The sequence below is a fragment of the Lepisosteus oculatus genome, chromosome 11, assembly GCF_040954835.1.
Source record: "Lepisosteus oculatus isolate fLepOcu1 chromosome 11, fLepOcu1.hap2, whole genome shotgun sequence".
NCBI classification, from domain to species: Eukaryota; Metazoa; Chordata; class Actinopteri; order Semionotiformes; family Lepisosteidae; genus Lepisosteus; species Lepisosteus oculatus.
The window spans coordinates 3,671,848-3,692,120 of NC_090706.1; the positions used below are offsets into that span (position 1 = coordinate 3,671,848).

Below are 20,273 nucleotides of genomic sequence, written 5' to 3' on the forward strand. Positions count from 1 at the left end.
CTGGAACCCGTGGCAGGGGAACAAAGGTGCTCAATAAGCTCCCAAATTTCATTTCAGTAGGATGGTGCTAAAGAACTTTTTGCTCGATATTTGTGTAGGGACCACACCTATTGTAACTGAGAAAGAGGATTTAGTTTACACTTGGCAGCAGATTAAATTTTGCACAAAAGAAGGAAAAAAGGTTGCAAAAGGTTAGCAGAAATCATTCACTGTACTGTAAGAAATTGCAAGAAACAGATTAGAACTGCAGTCAGATTTACACTATAGGAAAACTCTGTGCAGTAGTAAGCCCTTATTTACAATTTGTTCGCATGTTTCAGTCACCATGTTACAAACAAGATACTGCGGCTCTGAAACCAATCCAGAGAAGAGCAGCCTGTTACTGTCCTAGGTTGAAAGGACTGTCCGGGGCACTAACAGACAAGAACTGTTTTAGTCTTGAACAAAGATGGGGCCAGATTCAAGGATTCAGAATGGCCAGACCATCGCACCTCTTTAGAATCAATAGTGAAACACAAACCACAGGACACAAGTAGAAGCTTGTGAGGAAGCACATTTCAAACAGAGAACAGGAGGCACTTTCTCACAAAAAGGGTTGTGGGAGGCTAGGACACAGTTACACTGTCGTGTTGTGGAAGCCGATACCCTGGCTTCTTTCACAAACCAACTCAATTAGATCCACGGAGCTTTTAGCTACTAGCAACCACATGAGCTGCAAGGGCAAGATAGCCTATTCTACTTTGTAACCTTCCTTCTGTATCTAACTTGTCACAGCAAATTGGGACAGGGTGCAAGTCTGCCTCTTTTGTCTTGGGTTTTGGACAGGGCTATGAATTGTGTTTGTTCCTAGAGCCTAAAGCTACAAAAGGGAAAGGGATTCAACCGTTTCTCTGCGACTCTCCCACCTATTATATTCTATTATATTCAGACTCAGGAAAATCTTCTGTCTTACCACTTTGGCTATGCTTGAGGAGCCAGAAACTTCAGATAAAATGGATAAATAGCTTGTTGCGGTGGTGCTTTGCAAAAGTGCATGCATGCAAGGAGCAATCGATCACAAAACAACCCTTCATGTATCCGCAGAAAGGTAAAGTGTAAAAGTGGGTCACTGTTAAGGAGCCCTGCCACTTCACAGAGAGAAGACGAGAGAGGAAAATCCCCGCTCACTAGATAAGGTCACATGCACAGAGAGGAAGAGCTTCGCAGACTACAGCAGGGGGAATTCCAGCCGTCGCTCTTAAAAGGGCTACGCCAGGGCTGTAGTCAAGTCTCCTCACTGTAGCCTGACTTTCAGTGAACAGGTTTCGAAAAAAGGGATATTTGGGTCTCAGCCACCATTCACCGATAACATGTAGCCTCACTGAAGCATAACCAATCACAACTGTAAGGTAAAAAAAGAAAACCATGTTTCTTTTTATCGCGTTGTTTCTTATTAAAAAAATGTTTGCTCTATCAATGATCCTTTTTAGATTTTTTTAAAAGGAGCCCCCAAACATTATTTTGCAGTTTCACTTGAGTTAGATGTTGTAACACAAGTGCTGATTGTGCAACAGTAAATACAGATTGCACATTACCATATACATCTTATTTTTGCATTGTACCGTGAATTCAGAGAGTTGGACATCTATTGCTACTGTCAGTTACTAGCAGTAATTGCAGCTTGGTATGTATGTTAATGCTTTTATTGCAGTGATAATATTCATAATGTTTAGTGAATATAGACATGTTTAATAGCATCACATATATTTGTTTATAAATATAAGAAAGAAATTAGCAGGACTATATTAAATATTCTTCTGAGGATAATCTTGATATTGGCATTATTGCCAAATCTTCTTTGTGCAATAGCACTATTTCAGTCAAAATTGTATTCAAACACACTCAAAAAGAGGGATGTTATAAACTTATCTGGAAAAAAAACAATAACGTGTTTGACGTTAGAGTACATCTAGTTCTTTACAATAAGGGAAGTTTAATGATCTCCTCCAACTAATGCACATTTGTTTTGCATAACTCTTTTTAGAACTAAACGTTGCTTCTTCCTGGCTTGCTCTCACTGAACGGAAAGGGTATATTTTTCACATAGATTTCTAAACTGCAGATTGCATAAAATCATATTGAGGCAATTACTTTATGTCTGTGAAGAGGCATGTTAGTATTCTGGGTTCTGTACAAAATCACACTTGGTCGGTGTATGGTGGGTTTTCTCCAGCCGTTGCTGTCTGTAATTTAAAGCGTTAATTTCATAATGCTCACACCTTGCCATCTTGGATGCCAGAACCCTACCCCTTGTATAATTTTCAAAATCCAGTAAGGATTCACTAAAAATTCATAACACAGAATGTTTCATGCAATCAAAAAAAATCAAGTAATATTTTTTTTTTCACAATAGCAAACCAAACACCCTAATTGCAATTAATTTAGGACTGAACTGTCCCTGCTGAAATTTAGAGTTGTGTCACTTAAACGTAATAAGATGACAAACTGCAAATGTGTTACTTGTGTAGAACAGACAGAAGGCCTGAATTTGTGTGCTACAGAAACGAGACAAAACTCAGGGTTTCAGTACCCATAACGCTGGGTCACTCGAAACCTCTGCCTAAAATAGGGCATTTATTTGTCAGGGATAAGGTAAACAATTTTAAGGACTGTTTGGAGCAAAACCTTTATGTTGTAAACAGATTTATTTTAACTCCTCTGATTTTCAAGGTTTAGCAGTTCTATATACAATAAACACATCCGAGTGCTCTATACTAAAATGTGTAGTGTTGATTAAGCACGTTCATTAAAAGTGAACAACAGATCCCAAGAATGGATGTGAATAATATGTAGGTAATCACTGTTTATTTCAAGATTTGGGGAAAGACCACATTTTAAGTATGAATTATTATTATTGTTGTTGTTTTAAATATGAAGAATTTAAATACAAAGAATTAAATAAAAACATTTCAAAATTACCACGATTGTCACAAAGTACAAAGAATCAGTGCCAGCAGTTTTCATCCACGAAAACCACACTAGTTTTTTGGGGGTCAGGTTAAATTTATTTTAATAGGCTTGGAACAGTCTATTTTCCGCCCTGGTGCAGTTTATGCTTTTGTAATATTTTATTTATTGTATTATTTGTATTTTTTGGGGGGATATTCTTTAAAATGTAAAGCTATTTTCAATTACTTCAGGAAGGAGACACCCGTATGTACAGTATCATACTGTTTCTGCACTGAAATTGTTCTTCATTAGATGGGTTGAAGCAGAACATTTAGAACATTTTAAGAGCATTTTAGTAAGGAAACAAACATTTTTTTATATAACAATAGGAAAATGTAGGCCTGTTAAAATTACATCTGTTACATTTTACATTAAAAACAAAATCAACATCTTGGTTGCTAGTGACTGATAAATTGTGAGCATACACTGTTTTGTCATAACAACGGCGACACAATTTATTGAGTTTAGTTAAAACAAATTTAAAATTAAAAAAAAGTTTCTGTGGATTCGCATAGATGGTGTGATTTTGAAGACAGTGAACATGCTGCATGAGCAGCTGTCACCTTACCAGCATTGTAACTGAAACCACATCCTGGAAAAGCTGTGTTTTGGCTGATTAAATGATTCTAATATCAAAGTAAGAAACTTGTCCTGTGGTTTGTTACTGAAATGCTCCACCACAGACTGGGTGACAGGTAGACTCCTGGGTTACTTCATTCATAAGGTACCACGGAGAGACACCTTTTCTTGGAAATGCAGATTCCGTGCAAGTCACATCACAAACTGCAAGTGGTCACCTAGATTGAAACTCCTTACCTGTTGGTATGAAGCTAGTCAGGGCAGCTGGCTACAGTATATGACACAGAGACAGGGAGAACTGATCGAAGTTCTGTAGTAGAGCTGCTTGTAATCGCAATATAAAAGCTGTTAACCATGCAGCAAAAGGGCTGTCATTCTGAACTTCAGCGGCTTGTTTCAAGAACTGCGTGCTTTCTAAATGGTTTGAAATCATTACCTTGTGCATTACTGAATATCGCTTCAGCCGATGCTTCGGCGCACATTCAGACTGTAGGCAACGTCTAATTAACTGTCATAATATGGTTAAAAAGCTATTCACCTTTAAAAGCGATCATCTCAAATTGATCACTATGAAGGAAATTCTACAATAAAAAAATAAAACAAAGCAGACATGCGAGATAATACAAAATCCTTTTGGGGGGAAAGTATATGCTTCGAAAACATAGGTAAGAATAATTCAAATAAGTATGAATTTTAAATCGTTTTACAAAGGCGTCTTTAATACCATAAATCATAAAATTACTTTTAGTACCATAAACGCCATCATCGAACATAGCCCGGGTATAGCGATGATCATGACAGCCGTTGCGTACGGTCCTTATTTTAAAGGACTGGTGAAACTAGACTGAACTGGAATCGCTGAAAAGTTCCATTTCTGCATGACTGCATGTATTAAGATATACACATTAATCGTAACCAACTGAAGGTCAATGCATTTATGAAAATCACACCATCACGTCCCAACTTAGCAGCCGTGTCAACTCGCTCGTCGTCTTCTTCCTTATCCACAGTCGCGCATTTCAAAGGGAAAACCCTTTGGCGCCGTTCAAGAACGTCTCCCAGTGCGCTCCTGGAAACGTGCTATAATTTGAAGAAAAAATTCGTGGGTGTAATTATACACAGATCTGGGACGTTTTGGATCCGACAGTAGTTACTGGCTTGACTTGTGCTAAACGGGGAGGCGAACTGTGTTGCATTGGATGGTTTAATGAACCGTTAAGGTTCATATCCCATTTAGAGATCGTCTGATCACCCCTGTCCACCGCGGTGTAATATAGCACCTTTTACACAACGTCTACAGAACCACGGCACTCTGCTCTCAAGGGCCATGGTGACAAATGTAAAACTCTATATAGAAAGGAGGCTGCAGAAACATTAAATATTGTGTAGACTTCGATGCATTTACGCAGCGCACTACCAATGCCGCCTGAGGTCCAGACACAGGTAATTACATCGCCTTCTGAGACCAGAGCTCTCGTCTGGAACAGAAATATCTGTGCCAGTATGAGGAAGTAGTCTGTTGACGGATCACAAACCTGCCTGCCTGCACCATCCACAATGCGTGCCTGAAAGCAATCTTGCTGTTCAAATAAGGTAACGACTTTTGCCGTTTTCAAACCCTGGTTTCGCTATCGTACAGGAAGTCTTGCCTGCAGCTGTCGTAAAAGTGCGGACACCGTGCATATTATCGCCCGCTGCACAGCTCTTTCGCGTGCTCGGGGCAGCTAAAGCTGTACCAAACCAAAAACAAACAAACAAACAAACAAAAAAACCTTCAAAATGTGACACCGCACCACTCCACACGACCGCCCGCAATGAAGCCCAGGAGAGACCAGGGCACGATTCTGCGAGGTGCGTTTTAAGGGGTTGGAGACGCAGCAGGACGGGTCTTCCCATCTCCTTCTACCGCAGCAGAAGACTCCTCCGCGCTGCGACCGGGCTGTTGGAAACGGGTAACTCACAAGCCGGCGTCGTCTCGTCTGAATGGGCGCCGAGTTCGTAATTTTGTAAACCCCCCCCAACCCGTTGCGTCCGAAACCCGTGACAAGAGAGCTTTTTAACTCTCCAGGCGCTGGTTTGGGAACCCGGCGGCGGCGGACGGAGAGATCAGGGGTTCTGATTCTGATGTGACCAGGAGTTCGTTAACCTGGGTCGACACCAGCAGCAGCTGCCGGGCGGTGCAGTGCGGCAGATACCTCTGCCCGCGCCGAGAGCGGTGCCCCATCGTGCGCAAGTCGAGGGCTGAGTAGTCGGCGTGTTATTTTTAGAGTTCGGAAAGTCCCCTCTTGCTACTCCCACTGCTTACATCTCTGCCCCCCCATTTCACGGGTGTCACGACGGAAATCTCAAACTTAAGTGAATTAGACATTTTTAACAGAATAAAAAAAAAAAGCCCGAGGTTTTTTTTTAAAAAAAAAAACAACCAACACATCTGATCGAGATGTAAGGTAATGGAAATTATCAGATATGATTTACCCATACCGTCGCCGATTTCCAGGTACGATGTGGTGCGTGTGAATATTACGAAATAATTTTATTTGGCAATCATCTGAATCTCATTTGCGACATTATACTGAATCTGGAAACCGGTCTGAGGAGGAGCCCTTTTGAACTGCTTTAAATTGGCCGTAAGGTGTTATTTTACGTATTTTAATACTGTTATTTTAATGCTGTGCGTCGTACCTCCGCTATAAACAATTAAAATATAGTGTTCTATGTGGCCTACAGTATAAAAGTGTAATTTTAAAACACGTATAATAATTAAGTGTAAAGTTGTTTCATCTTTGTCTTATCGTAAATCAGCTTGAATGGTGGCGTTTTGACAGTGCAGCGAGCTACAGTATTAATATTGAAGGCTACAGCGCGCCTAACATCTTGCTTCTCTGTGATTCAGACCCGTAGTTCCAGAAAGAGTAGCATTAACAGTGGATAGATTGCTGTCTGTATCAATATTATTCAGAACCGCGAGATATCAGACATTTTAGTTCTACATCTTATTTTTAAGACTGCTACTTAAACTTTCAAAAATTAATTTTCTTGGACGGGTCGAATTCAATAAAAGGTGTTCTTCTGAAGGATACATGCTGCATCGGCTTTCAGTGCCTTTGTGTATTTCACAGAAGCGAAAGAAACACATGCAATGTGAACACACATAAATAACATCGGTTTAACGGCTTTTTATATATTGTAGCATTCTGTAGGACATGGCGGAAAGAAAACGGCTCCCCCAGTCTCTTGAAGACAGCAACCTGACCAAAGCGCTCTTTCTGAGGCAAAACATCGCCGCAGATCTGAGGAGGCAGAGGAGATCCAAGCCTGCGGTCCATCACCTCGACACACTACACCCTTACAGCGTGCACCTGAGCGACTGCAGCGCGTCCAGGCCGCGAATCGCGGAGATCGTCAGCGAGTCGCTGTTTGATCTGCAGCTCAGGAGACACCTGGCAGACAGCGGGTGCGAGCAAGCGAGCACCCTCTCGCCTCTGAGGAACAGCGGTAAGACCAACCTTCTCATATTTGATTCTGTTTCAAAGAGTGGGAAGCGCTTCATCGGCTGCCCGGCATCGGTGCGCTTTTCTCATGAACGGGAGCGGCGTTTTTAACGTTGCCCAGCTTGTAACCTCGCTTGAACAGCCTCGTTTAGTTTTAATGCTTTGGTCGGTGCTGGGGAGGACGAGTCGGTATGGAATATTCCTAACCTTTCCGATTCCGAAGTGGGGATACAAATATATATATATTGTAAATCCCAAACACTGAATGCTTACTGTTTAACGAAAAAATGTTTTAAATGAAAAATCAACTCTAGATGTTTAGGGACAAGTAACAAGTGAAGAAGAAGAAGGCTCCACAGCCGAAACGTGTTCCTTTTCTTCTCTCTTCAGCAGGGAATAAACCTTTACTTGTTCCTTTGCAGCCTACGTATGCTGACACAGCCACCTACTTGAACTACTCTAGTTGTTTAGTTTATTATTGTCGTTTACGCCACTCAAATATTATGTAAAAAAACATTTTAACACGCACATCTTAGTTTTCTCGATACGTTTTTACTTCTAACATATCGGCTTCAATGGTATCTAATAGTTTTTTTTTACTATGTTGCACATATGCTTTGAATCGTTGTGTTCGTAAAAATGAAATCAGATTATAAAAAAAAAATAACCCCAAACTCTTGCATGACACGGTGTATCTGATGGTTAATGGAATCCGGAGGCATTAGGCTGCCCCCAGTTACATTTTTGCCCCATACGTGCAAGTAAGTTTCAGAGCTCGTCGTGAAGTTTAGGCTGCTCGTCTCTCAAGGGGATGCCGTACACTGATAATGTATATGTTTCCCGTAAATTCACCTGAGATAACAGCAGGGATTCCTCCGCCCTTTAAATAATGACGAGAGACGCTTTTAACACGAACAGGGGAAAACAACAGCCTTCTGGATGCTGTCTCCCTGTACATGTGGGGGGTACGCGACAGTGACTTGGTGCTGAGAACCGCTCTCTATAACACTATGGACGAAAGTAGCCCCGCTGAGCTGAACATAGCCGCACACCGGACTGGGAGACCCGGAGGATCTAGCGACCAGCGCGTCGCCTCTCACGCAGCGGTAAGCTCAGCTTTGTGTGCCCGGACACCACAACTGCCCTGTGCACCACCATTATCCACAGACCCATAAATGTTCTTTAGTGCGCCTTAAGACGAAGAAAAAACATCATTAATGTAAAGACTTTCTTTGCTCACAAAGACAATGCGGTTCTTATAATCCAAATCCTTCAGAGTGCCAAAAAGCCAGATTGAGGTTTCGAGATAATTGCTCTGTGTTGGGTCTTAATTCTTGGTATTAGCATTAATGTTATACAGCAACTTCTTTTATTCTTCTGATTTATTTTCTTCTATTCACAGTGCATGGCTGTTTTAGTTTACACTGAGAATAAATTCAAAGGGAAAAATCGATGTGATAGCATGCAAGTGCAAAAAAATAAAAAATAAAATAACAACCAGACTAGCACAATACAGCTACATAGAAAAATGACATGCTGTGTTCAGAACTTCCTTTTATAGTAATGCACGGTCTTACCCCTAGTTCCATTTATCAGCAGGGGAAGGGACAGTTTCACAGGCTAATACTCAGTACAAAGAAGGCTTGGCCTTAGTGTATCTCTGAGAGTAAATCCCCTAAGCTAGAAATAATGCATTTCTTGTTGGAAAATGTCTGCATTGTTTCTTGGTTGGAAAGAATTGCCAATTGTTTAAGCATACTGTAATTCCTGTTTATCTTACCATAAACCAAATTCCCAGTTTAACAGCCCAGCTCTCTGCCAGGTTAGCTTCCGGTCTGCATGTGCAGTAACATGGAAAACCTGGCAGAGTGTAGCTCTGAAAATATGTGATTAATGCACAGTGTGTCACCCACAAGTGAAAAACCTGGATGAAATGCAACCTGCTGTGTATTCAGTTGTCCAATGTTAACAGTTTCTTTCTTGGTTTCTTATATTGTACCCTGTAACTTTTTATAAAGATAGATTATAATACATAACCATGTTTGAGTCCCCCACGTTGCATTCCCTATATTAACGTATTCCATAGTTACAACAGCGAGAGAGGAGATGAAAAGAATGCCCTGCAGCGTAGAGTATTTAATGACAAAGCATTGCTAATGGGGTCAGGTTAGCTGAGTGGAATCAGCTTATTTAAAAAAGTGAAGTAGGTGAAATTTTCTCCTCCTGAAATAATCTGCAAAGTGTGCGGAGCTGTTAATTTGAAAGCTGTACATGTTAAAGCGTCTTCTGAACTCTGTGATGGTGAACTCTGCCCCTTTTCCCTTTCCAAAACGCAAATTGCTCTGTCAGCTGGGCAGTGAAGAATGGGAGAGAATCGTGAGATTGGTGGACCCCAAATCTGAAGGTGTGGCACCTATGGCAAATTCGTACCTAGACATCTACCTTTTCGTTTTGGCTAATGTCATCCGGAGGCCAATCATAGTGTTGGGTGGTGAGTATTTCAGACTCTCATTATGTTTTTTAACCCATTTATAAAAAGAATAACAGATCCCACTGCAATGTCCAACATCAGTGCAGTTCAGTTCAGTGCAGAATCACCTGTCTGAGGACGTGAATCAAGCCTGTGGTGTAGCAGTTAAACTTGTCTCTTAGCCTTTCAAACTAGAGTTTTCATCCACCCATCGCTAAGGCAGAGGCATGGTGCTTCCACACAATGGCAAGCTGCTATCAGACACCTGTTCTGGAATTTGTGATTGGTGAGTGGGCCGATGCTGTGATTTACTATAGGCCTTAGTCAACATCAAAAGAAAACATCACACATCAGTCAAATGTTGCCCCGATCTGAACTGTGTAGTTAATGTCATTTGCAGGGGAGTACACAGCCCTGTGCTTGCAAAGCAGATCTGGGACGTTCTGCCAGGAAAAGGTCACACCATTCCTCCTTTTCTGGAAAAAGGAAGAACAAGCTCCCAAAGGCTACAGAGTCCGACAGACGCACAGGGATTCTCAAATTAGCACCTTGAATCATTTTCCAGGACATTTTGTTGAGGCGTGTTGTTGTCTTGCAGTGTACAAAAGGAAAAAAGAACAGGTGTAGTCTAAAGCCTGGACTGTGGACATTGTTTAGGAATACAGGCAAGTCTGGAAGCCCCTACTGTGACCTCACTCTTGCGTGAGAATCCAACGCAACTTCAAGCAACGTCACATCTCTGGAGCTTCCCCAGACTCAGTGAGAGCTCCTTGGCAGGTTTTCACACACTGTACATCGAGTGAGCTCCTGTTGTTTGGTTTGGGTAAATATGCCGAGAGCGCTTTTGTGGGCAAACTCCTCCGCTGACTGTAGTCTCGCTGTCATAAACTTCGCCCGCAGGCAACACAAAGGAAGTGACTCCTGACACGTCCGAGTCAGTCCAAGGGCCTGCGGGGATTTATCTGCCTCTGCTGTGGGATGTGGAGAAGTGTTACCACTTTCCTGTGGTCCTGGGATGTGTGTATCCATACAGCTGTTTTGCCCCACTGGTGGACTTCAGTGCTCCCGGGCAAGGTAAAAAATTAGATTCCTCTCTGGCCAATTTCAGGAGGATGCTGATTAAAATGTGTTCTGCATCCACTGTATCCAGCCATGTTACAAAACACCTATAGGCAGTCCTGGGGGTATTAGTAACAAGTGCTAAGAAAACTACACTTTTGAATTCAAACAAATGAGTCATTTGTTTTCTTACCTTGCTTAAACAGAACTGCAGAGATTGATATAAAGCTCAGAATAAGCACATTTTTAAGTACACTCTCAGTTCACAATACAATAAAAAGGAGTTGACTGTACATCAGAGTAATGTACAGCATGTAATAATGAACAGCCTAATCTGTTAGCACCTTCTGATTTTTTTTGTGCTAATCAAATGTTAAAGAAGAGCAATTTATTTTTAAGGACAGCACAAGAATGTTTTGCTTCAAGATTTAAAATGTAAGGCATTGTCTTGATTCTAGTGGGGGCAAAAAAGGACATTTAAAATTTTAACTGCAAAAATATTTTTTTTTTGTTCAGGATGTCATTGCTTCCATTAAGCATCTGTGGTTTTATTGTGGTGCTTCGTAATACGGTATTAAAAATGAAGACAAAAATATTTCTTAAAGGAACGGAACATGTCTGTAGCTCTTTTGTCATTAAGAGAATAGAAGTGACGTTTGTACAGGGGAAATTCCAGCTGAAGGCTGTAGTGTACAGAATTTGTTATAGGGACCACTGCTCTCCCACTGAGAGGTGATGCAATACTCTCATAGTACTGAAATAGCTTGCTGCCTTAAAAGACATATACCTTGAGCCACTGTTTCAAAAAACATGTTAGAACGACAAGAATTAACAGGTATAATCAAATACCATTGCAAACTACAGGCCAAGTTGTGGTCAAATAAATTATTTTCAACAGCAAGAATGTGATGTATAATCAACAGCTACAATGGCCACTAATTGAATGAGCAATTATTTCTTTTAAGCGTGGGTTATCACGATTACCAGCTGCCGCAGCTTGGAAGGGGTGTATGGAACACATGCAGTACTGCCTGCCATGGTAGATATTAACACAGCCCTTCACACTGATTTCATGCTAGTTCTGAAAAAGGCTTCAGACAGTATTTTTAGACTACATTTATCTCAGGAAAACAGCAAAGTTGATCAATTCACACCTGAGGTATGACAAACAAATAGATTCACTTGACTCATTTTGCGACACGAGGAAAACGCTGAGCGAATAAAAATGGACTGTAAAACTTAAGAATCGAATTGTCTTTAGTACAGTGTAAGAGGTACCCTTATAATAAAGATGTATCTTTCTAGTAGAGGTGTCACTGCAGTGAGCAGACAGTGGTACATGCTGATTAGGGATTAGACATAGTGTGAAAAAACAAGAGCCTTCAGGAATGCTACCTCTTTATTATAGTGAGAATGCTTCTGTGATTTTCAGTTTTGCAGGCTTGTCAGTTGTTATGCCCTGAAGCCAGCTCATTTAAATCCAAAACACCTTGTCAGACCTACCTGACAATTTTGCCTTTGGTGAAGCAGGCGCTGTGGTGCAGGTGTACTGAACATAGAACACACCGTTCTGCAGCGCAGATGAGCCGATACCAGCTGCTGTGGCTAAGAGGACTGGCTGTGTGCCAGGATAGTTAGTAAGATAAACTCGTTTAAGAAACACAGACATCTCGTGGACATGACAGACGGTTACATCCAGAGGTTTCTCCCATGGATCTGCTGCACAGGTCGAAGACTCAAAGATAGAGATGTCTGACAAGCAAGTGACTGTTCGACACCACATATTACATTCAAACACAAACACATCTTCAAGCCACATGTACAAAATGTGCAAATCTGCCTCATTCTTTAAAATAATACACTTGGAAATGGACGTTCCATCCATTGAACTATGCATACAGTCTGTCACATGTAGTACAAAGTCCATACAGATATACAGTACAGCAGGTATAGGATGTACAGTAACCAATATTAATATCGTTAACCTAGCACATAAAAAGAGACAGAAATGTGCACAGCACTGCAAGTGAATGTTCACGTGGTGTGATGTAGACTTTGTGAGAAATGGAAATGGCATTAAATAATGTGTGTCATTTGATATGGAATGGACTGTACAATATACAGCATTGTTTTTGCACAGAAACTGAGATCCTGCCTCTGGTAACGCACACCAAGAATGGCCCCAAAGACATGTCTGTTCATTTTCTTCCTGAATGTGAAGAGACAACGAAGCAAATATGTCTTCAGAATTACCTGCAGCTGACAGCTGTTTCTGTTGGAAAGAGCACTGTCCCTGCGACCAGGTGAGAGTGTTTTCTTTTGCTGTTGGAAAATAAGATGAGACATGAGAAGAGGTCCATCGTACTCAGCTGGGTATTTGCAGCTAAATTAGGCTTCATTCAGCAAAGAACTCTACAAAAGTCAGTTATAGACACCCACAACCCTAAAGTAGATAGGTATCTGTTGTTTTTAGTCCTACATGCACTGCCCATGGGATCTGGTTTCACTATTGATAACAGAGCAGTGCTCTGGGTGGACTTGACAACTCTTTTTGTAGCCTTCTCTGTAGGCTCAGGACTAAAGAGATTCTGTTCCTTTCCCCCCCTGTGTTTGGTTTGTCTGTGTTGACTTGTGATGTAGTGGATTATATAATACAGGGTGACAAATTCTTGAACCCTGCAGACCAGTAAAATGCATTTTCATCATTTACATCTGTATGTCTGAAGAAAGAGGAAGAAGGGGAGAAGTTGGTAGGACTCACATAATTAATGTCTTCACTTGTTTTTGTTAAAAAGATGGGCATTCAATCAAATTAGTCAGACTAGTAGGAGAAATAAATATTGATTTGAGAAAGGTTATGTATTAATTTCCCCTGGCTTTATTTGACAGGTTTTTAGAAATATGCCATTAATTGAAAACCTCTATTTGAATGAAGTTTTTCATTTAATTAAGACCAAACAAAAGGAAGCCGTTCGGCCAGCCTCGTGAGTTTGGTTGTTAGTAGTTTAATGCTCTAAGAGCTCCATTTCTTATTGGTACCCACACAGTCAGCTTTCACCACAGGAGTTACTCCTTACTCCCACACTCCTCTGCAAAAAAGACGTGCCTCTTGAGCTACAAAACATAATAGCTGCAGGAGGTCCTGGTGCTGTGCTGAAGGAGCCTCCAGTGCTGATGGGATCAGTGCCTTTCAGGATTTTGAATGCCTAAATCCTGTCACCATGAAATCTCTGTTACAGAAGGTTTCCTTAGCCTGTTGGAATATGCTGTTTTCATTCTGACCTAAAATTAGTAGGATTACTCTCCTCAATAATGCCTCTGGAGCTAGAGTATCTTTCTTGTGGTAAATGACCAAAACATGACACCAAAGGTCTCGTATAATGGAGTCCAATAAAGTGCAGGTTTGTTGTGCAAGGGAAACGGATTTCAAGGGAGGTCTGCCTAAACCTATCGTTTTAAAAGGACTTCGCTGTCCTGAAGTTCTCCTCTCTTAACATTACACCGTCTTACCTGACAGGAAGTTGTCGTATTGAAATGCTAAAAACACTTTTTGTTCGTTGCTGTTTTTGCAGGTTGAAAGGTAATAACCTGCCAGAAAACCTCAACTTGGTCCAGGACTATTTTAGGTTGGTGAATTACGTGTGCGGCCAGCTGAGCCAGGGGGCAGAAGGCGCGCAGGCCGGCGGCAGGGAGCAGGGGAACAGGTCCACTTCTCCGAGTTTCTCCATCACCAGAGACAAGTGCATCACAGAGCACTGCCTCTACTTTGCCTCCAAGCTCACCTGGCCGTTCTGCCATGAGTGCAGTGAGCTCTCAAACTGCAAAGACACACCCTCCATGGCCCCTCATCCTCGACACAGGGCTGGGAAGCAGGAGACAAGGGAATACAGCTCAGGCAGCTCTTTTTACGGAGACAGACCCTCGAAAGTGCAGCTGCCCGCGGGGCCGGCGTCCGCCCCCTCGGGACACACCCCTGCCCCGGACCCCAAGAGCCAGCAGCACAGGAGCAACGCCGGCCATCTTGGCCAGGCAGCGGCACGGCTCGACGCCCTCGAGCCGAAGACGGGGGCGTGCCCGCACCCGCGCACGGAGGGGGGCGAGGCGAGGGAGGCCCGGCGCCCCCGAGCCCAGAAGGACCCGGCGGCGGCCGGGCCCGTGGACCTGCTGTGCGGGCGGTGCATCGCTTGCAAGAGGGAGACGCGGACGTTCAACGGGCTGTGCTTCGACTGCCTGCAGAGGAAGGCGCAGGCGGCGGAGCCCCGGGAGGCCCGCCTGGCGCAGGCGCTGGCGCCGGGGTGGCAGGGCGCGGGCTCTCGGGGCCAGCAGCCGCCTGGAGAGCGATGCATTACGCCCGGGTGCGTGTACTTCGGGACTGAGCAGCACTCCGGCTACTGCACCGTCTGCTACTGCAGCCGGGGTAAGTGGGGCTCCGGCCGCCCGCGCGCGCCTCCCCTCCTCCAGCCGTATCCCGTTCACGGCATCTCCCAACCCCCCGGCTTTTTAAAACAAGGCGCCGGCAGAGCCCGTGCCTGCGTCGGCTGCCTGGGTAATGCTGTGTTCTCCTTTCTCTCTCTTTCACTGAGGCCTTCCCCTTCCGGAGCCCCCGGGCTGCGAGGCCGACAGACAGCAGGCCCCGGCTGGCCAGCCGCCTCAGATCGCCTCCACCCTCAGGAACATGCCCAAGTGCCGCGCAGCCGGCTGCGGCATGCTGGGAAACCCCAGCTTCGACGGCTTCTGTGAGAAGTGCTTCCTGACCCACAGCAGACGGGCAGCGCAGTCCAGACAGGTGAGACGAGCCCGGGGGGCAAAGGGCAGAGTGTTATAATGACACACTCGGAGATGGTGCTGGTGGACCAGTAGGTGGCGCGCTTCACTATGGCTCCTGGTAAATCACGGCTGTCACACATTACCCAGGTGGGTACTGCACTTCTGTGGTGAATGAAGTGGGTCCCCTCTGATATCTAAGTTTTTGGGGAACCTCTGGGGTAAATGGGATTTATTTTATCACCGTCACTGCCATTAAGCCAGCAGCTAGATCACCGTGCAACACGTGCCAGTACCCGGATGGGAGACCTCCTGGGAAAGCTAAGGCTGTTGCTGGAAGAGATATTAGAGAGGCCAGCAGGGGGCGCAGTAGTGTGGGTCCTAATGCCCCAGTATAGGGACGGGGACACTAGACTGTAAACAGGCGTCGTCCTTTGGATGAGACATGAAACCAAGGTCCTGACTCTCTATGGTCATTAAAAGTCCCAGGGCGTTTCTGAAAAGAGTAGGGGTGTTACCCCATTGTTCTGGCCAAATTTCCTCCTGGCCTCCTGATAATCTCTGTCTCTGAAATGGTTTCATCACTCTGTTCTATAATTATTATGTGCACTTCACATTTTTTTAAATCATCATCAGGAAAATGGATAAAATTGTGAAGTCCCCTCATAAATATGTTGTAAGGTGAATTAATATACAGCACGTTTAAACTGAGGACTGGATGAATGGAAGGAGAGGTGGGCGAGTACACAACAGTTGGTCTTGTTCTTGGGTGACACCTGGTGGTGGAGTATGTAATTACAAGATGTTCAGTACCGCCCTTTGAATTAAAATTGGCTGTATTCACACCTGAAGAGGGCTCCACGCCCAAAACGTTGTTTGCTTTTCTCTTTTTATATCAGTATGGAGTAAACCTATTACTTGTTCCATTGACTTAAAATGCCCGTAACTGGCAAACGTTATTGAATATTTTTTTTTCCCTGAGTGTTTTCATTTGTAATGAAAATAGTGTGTATAAAGACAGAACTAATCCATTTTAACTGTAAAATTGCCGATATAGCGCTCATCCACAAAAAAGGAGACAAAACAGAAGTGAACTATTGAATTCTATTCCTCTGAAAATGTATCAAGACTGATACTAGGATCAAACTAAAGGATAATCTGTGTGGCAATAAGATTCCAGATAGATTTAGAAAAGACAGGACTTGTTTAACTAACGTAAGAGTGTTTTGAACAAGTTGCTGTAGCAGTGAATACAAACACAGTATGTGCAATTGTATATTTGGCTTTTCAGTCTGTTTTTGATCATATTCCTCATAAAATAATCATTCTTGAATTGAAATTCACAAGCATCCAAGATAGTACATCTGTTTTAACCGAGAATTGGTTAATGTAAATACTGTGATAAGATAAAGGCTGATAGCTCCAAATGGGCTGATTTAATTAGTGTAGCACCACAGGGTATGAGTTGAGGGTATTGGGTTAGAATTAGCACTGCTCTTCCTAATTTATATCCATGATCTGTATTCTGGTGTAGTGATGAAACTAGTCAAGTTCAACAAGATAAAGCAGGGGAATTAACAAACACTGTTCTGGCAGCAAAAGAATTGCTAATAAACAACATTCATTAAACGTGGCTATTGGCATTAATATACAGTCGACAGGTCCCACTGTGCTCCATGCACATGGCAAAGAAATCAACTAAATAGAAAACGGGAAACACTGGGTTTAAAGAACTACATACTGATATGAGAAGGAGTTTATGTTGATATATTTTTTGTGTAATATACAGTAGGAAAGTAATAAAGACAGATTGTTAGGATTAGGATACATTGTTAATGGCCAGCAGCCATATCACCCTAAAACTCCTGAAGCTCAGCAGGTGTGAGCCTGGTCAGTACCTGGATGGGAGACCTCCTGGGAAAAACTAAGGTTGTTGCTGAAAGCGGTGTTAGTGGAGACAGCAGGGGGCGCTCACCCTGCGGTCCACGTGGGTCCTAATGCCCCAGTATAGTTTATACTGTAAACAGGTGCCATCCTTTGGATGAGACGTAAAACCGAGGTCCTGACTCCCTGTGGTCATTAAAAATCCCAAGGTGTTTCTCAAAAAGAGTAGGGGTGTAACCAATCATGGCCTCCTAATAATCCCCATCTATGAATTGGCTTCATCACTCTGCTCTCCTCCCCACTGATAGCTGATGTGTGGTGAGCGTTCTGGTGCACTATGGCTGCTGTTGCATCATCCAGGTGGGGCTGCACATTGGTGGTGCTGGAGGGGAGTCCCCATTACCTGTAAAGCGCTTTGAGTGGAGTGTCCAGAAAAGCGCTATATAAGTGTAAGCAATTATTATTATTATTAATTAAATATGTAGATTGTCAGTGGAGGAATATTATGTTATTATTCTGTAGGGCACTAGAACATTGTGTACAGTTTTAGTCACCACCTACCAAAAATGACACTGCTGCTCTGGAGTCACTCCATAGAAGACTGGCTGAGTATTCACAGGTTTAAAGGAACATCGTCATCTAACAGGCTACAAGACCTAAACCTTTTTAGTCCTGATCGGAGGAGACATCAAGACCCTTCGAGTGTTCAGAATCCCAAAAGGCACTGAAGACCCAGTGGAACGTTTTCAGAGTCAAACGTGAAACATGAACAAGGGGACACATGGAAGCTTTGGAGAGCTGCACAGAACAGTGGCTGCAGGAGTCCGGAAGAGGCTGCTCAGTTGTTAAAGCTGGTCTCTTTCAGGTGACAGCGGGGCAAGATCTGCAGATCAGGATCCCGTCATCCGCACAATGAGCTGGATGCATGGTATGGTCTCACTTGTAACTTTTCTCATGCTTTCATTCCCAGACGCTGGCTCTGGCTAAACAAGAGCCCCTACATGAAAGGCTGCAGGAGTCGGCCTGTGGGGAGATGAGAGAAGGTCCCTCTGGTCCATCAGGCAAAGCCCAGGCTGCTGCTGCACTGGACAGAAGGCCCTGCAGGCACAGAAGCTGTCCGAACTTCGGCAACAGCAGATGTGAAGGATACTGCAATCACTGTTATAAAAAGTACCAGAAGTAAGTTGAACCTGAGAGTCATCATGGTATGTGAGTGATTACGAATGTAGCAACCACCATAAGGCACTTTAAAATGAAACTCTGTATAAAATCTGTATATATACTGGAAAGCATTGTACACTTTGCTTCTGTATAGCATAACCTCATTGACTTCATGCATACCTCGTTTCTCATTTTTGTTAGAGAACGTTTTTTGTAAATAAAGTCCTCTGCTTAAATAGCTGTTTCTCATGTTTTTGAACTCTTTGTAATGCCAATGCCTCTAGTTTATTGCTAACTGGTGCAGAGGGGACTGACTGGAGTGAGTACATTAAAGCACCGCAGCATTGTGGGAATCTGAGTATTTCAGAAGCCAGTACAATAGTCTGAGTGGGGAAAGTGCTTGCAGAAAACTCTATACTCCTCCTTAAAACTGCCAAGAGAAAGGATGTTAATAGAGACATTATCTTGAAGTAGGAGATAACCATGTTACGTCTACAGCCTTATAATACCACACTAGGCCTTGCCACCATGCTAATATACCAATCAGTATAGCTACAGGAGTCTGAGCTGTTGATGTTACCTGATAAAATTAAATAATGCCCACAATCTTGGCTGCTGACATATTAAACTGAAGATTGAACTAGCCTTGGAGAAAGGGCTCAGGTGGAGGAAAACCTGGAATTCTCCAGGCCCTGCAGGAACTGAGTTTGACACAAAGGATTTTTTTTTTTTGCCAAAAAGGAATTGCACTGATTGAACACTTATACTGAAACTTATATATCACTACTAATGCATTCCAGTTTTATTCAGTAATTTTTATTACCTTTTTAACAGCAGTATTGGATTCAGCAGAAACTCGGTGATCTTTATGGTGCACTGACTGAGATTTGATCATCACCTTAAACTACAGTATGCAGACATGTCATCTATGACATCTCAGTCCTGTTCATTGTCTGAAACAGTTTTTTTCTGCTGGGAAACCCCAGCTTCGACGGCTTCTGTGAGAAGTGCATTAGTGAAAAAGTTACAAAAAATTCAGTTTGTTTCCTAGAGTACAATTTAAAGCGCACAGAGCTATGACATACACACACCTTAATGAGCTCTTCCTTGTCATTGCCATGAGGTGGAGACATATTGTAAACTTTTTATCTTGTGTGGAGTGTTTGCATCATTTTTCTGTGCAATACAAAAGTTTCGAACTGCTTCATGCAGTTCAGGGTTGCAGGGAAGCCAGAGGCTATCCCAGCAAGCAACGGGCACAAGGCAGGACACACCCTGGATGGGATGCCAGTCCATCAAGCACACACACGCTAATACCAGGGCCAGTTTTCCCAGAAGCCAATTGACCTACCAGCATGTCTTTGGACCGTGAGTGGAAACCCACATGAACACTGGAGCTTCACCCAGTTAGCACCTCACAGATTGAACCCAGGGCCCTAGTGCTGCGGGGCAGCAATACTAACTACTGCACCACTGTGCTGCCCTCTAGTGTCAACCGAGAATCACAAAGTAGTCAGTGAGGCAGCCGCAGAGAAGTCCTCCAAGGACAAAATCGTGCCCTTTTTGCTGTAACATTTCAATAAGCAGCTGCCTAAAACAAACAAATGAAGTGATTTTCCATCTTGGACAAATACTTAGCTCACTTTGGTGATAAAGACCAGAGAAAACTTGGCCATCTTGGACTGGACTTGCCCTTTCGTGCATCAGGGAGACAAAAGGAGATGTTTTATGGGGATGCCTTTCTTTAAGGTTTATCTAAACCTCTACTCCCAGGTCTATTCAAGTGGCAAAACTATAGGATTGAGAGGGAAACATAATTCTATATACTGCATTGTTCAGTTGAGCCGAAACAGTGAAAAAAAAACTTTAACAGCTTC

The 20,273-nt window shown here is 43.1% G+C and overlaps 1 protein-coding gene across 5 annotated transcripts; it reads left to right on the forward strand.

The window, feature by feature from the left end:
* Positions 1–1,260: 1,260 nt before the first annotated feature.
* LOC107077521 (tumor necrosis factor alpha-induced protein 3-like) lies at positions 1,261–18,632 on the forward strand. 5 transcript variants are annotated; one of them, XM_015348637.2, is made up of 9 exons: positions 1,261–1,388; positions 6,758–7,062; positions 7,977–8,164; positions 9,408–9,549; positions 10,429–10,602; positions 12,728–12,890; positions 14,160–15,004; positions 15,171–15,373; positions 18,206–18,632. In XM_015348637.2, the coding sequence occupies exons 2-9, from the start codon at positions 6,771–6,773 to the stop codon at positions 18,416–18,418; spliced, it is 2,220 nt and encodes a 739-aa protein (XP_015204123.2). In that variant the 5' UTR covers positions 1,261–1,388; positions 6,758–6,770; the 3' UTR covers positions 18,419–18,632. The 5 variants fall into 5 exon arrangements, with proteins under 5 accessions (XP_015204123.2, XP_015204126.2, XP_015204122.2 ...); XM_015348640.2 differs by lacking the exon at positions 1,261–1,388 and adding an exon at positions 5,086–5,160; XM_015348636.2 differs by lacking the exon at positions 1,261–1,388 and adding an exon at positions 5,430–5,519.
* Positions 18,633–20,273: the final 1,641 nt, after the last annotated feature.

Excerpts from the sequence above, each read along its gene's own strand:
- LOC107077521 (XM_015348637.2), top strand. The coding sequence starts at position 6,771 with ATGGCGGAAAGAAAACGGCTCCCCCAGTCTCTTGAAGACAGCAACCTG. Across the intron at positions 7,063-7,976 it reads CTCGCCTCTGAGGAACAGCG|GGGAAAACAACAGCCTTCTG; the intron begins GTAAGACCAACC and ends TAACACGAACAG. Across the intron at positions 15,005-15,170 it reads CGTCTGCTACTGCAGCCGGG|GCCTTCCCCTTCCGGAGCCC; the intron begins GTAAGTGGGGCT and ends TCTTTCACTGAG.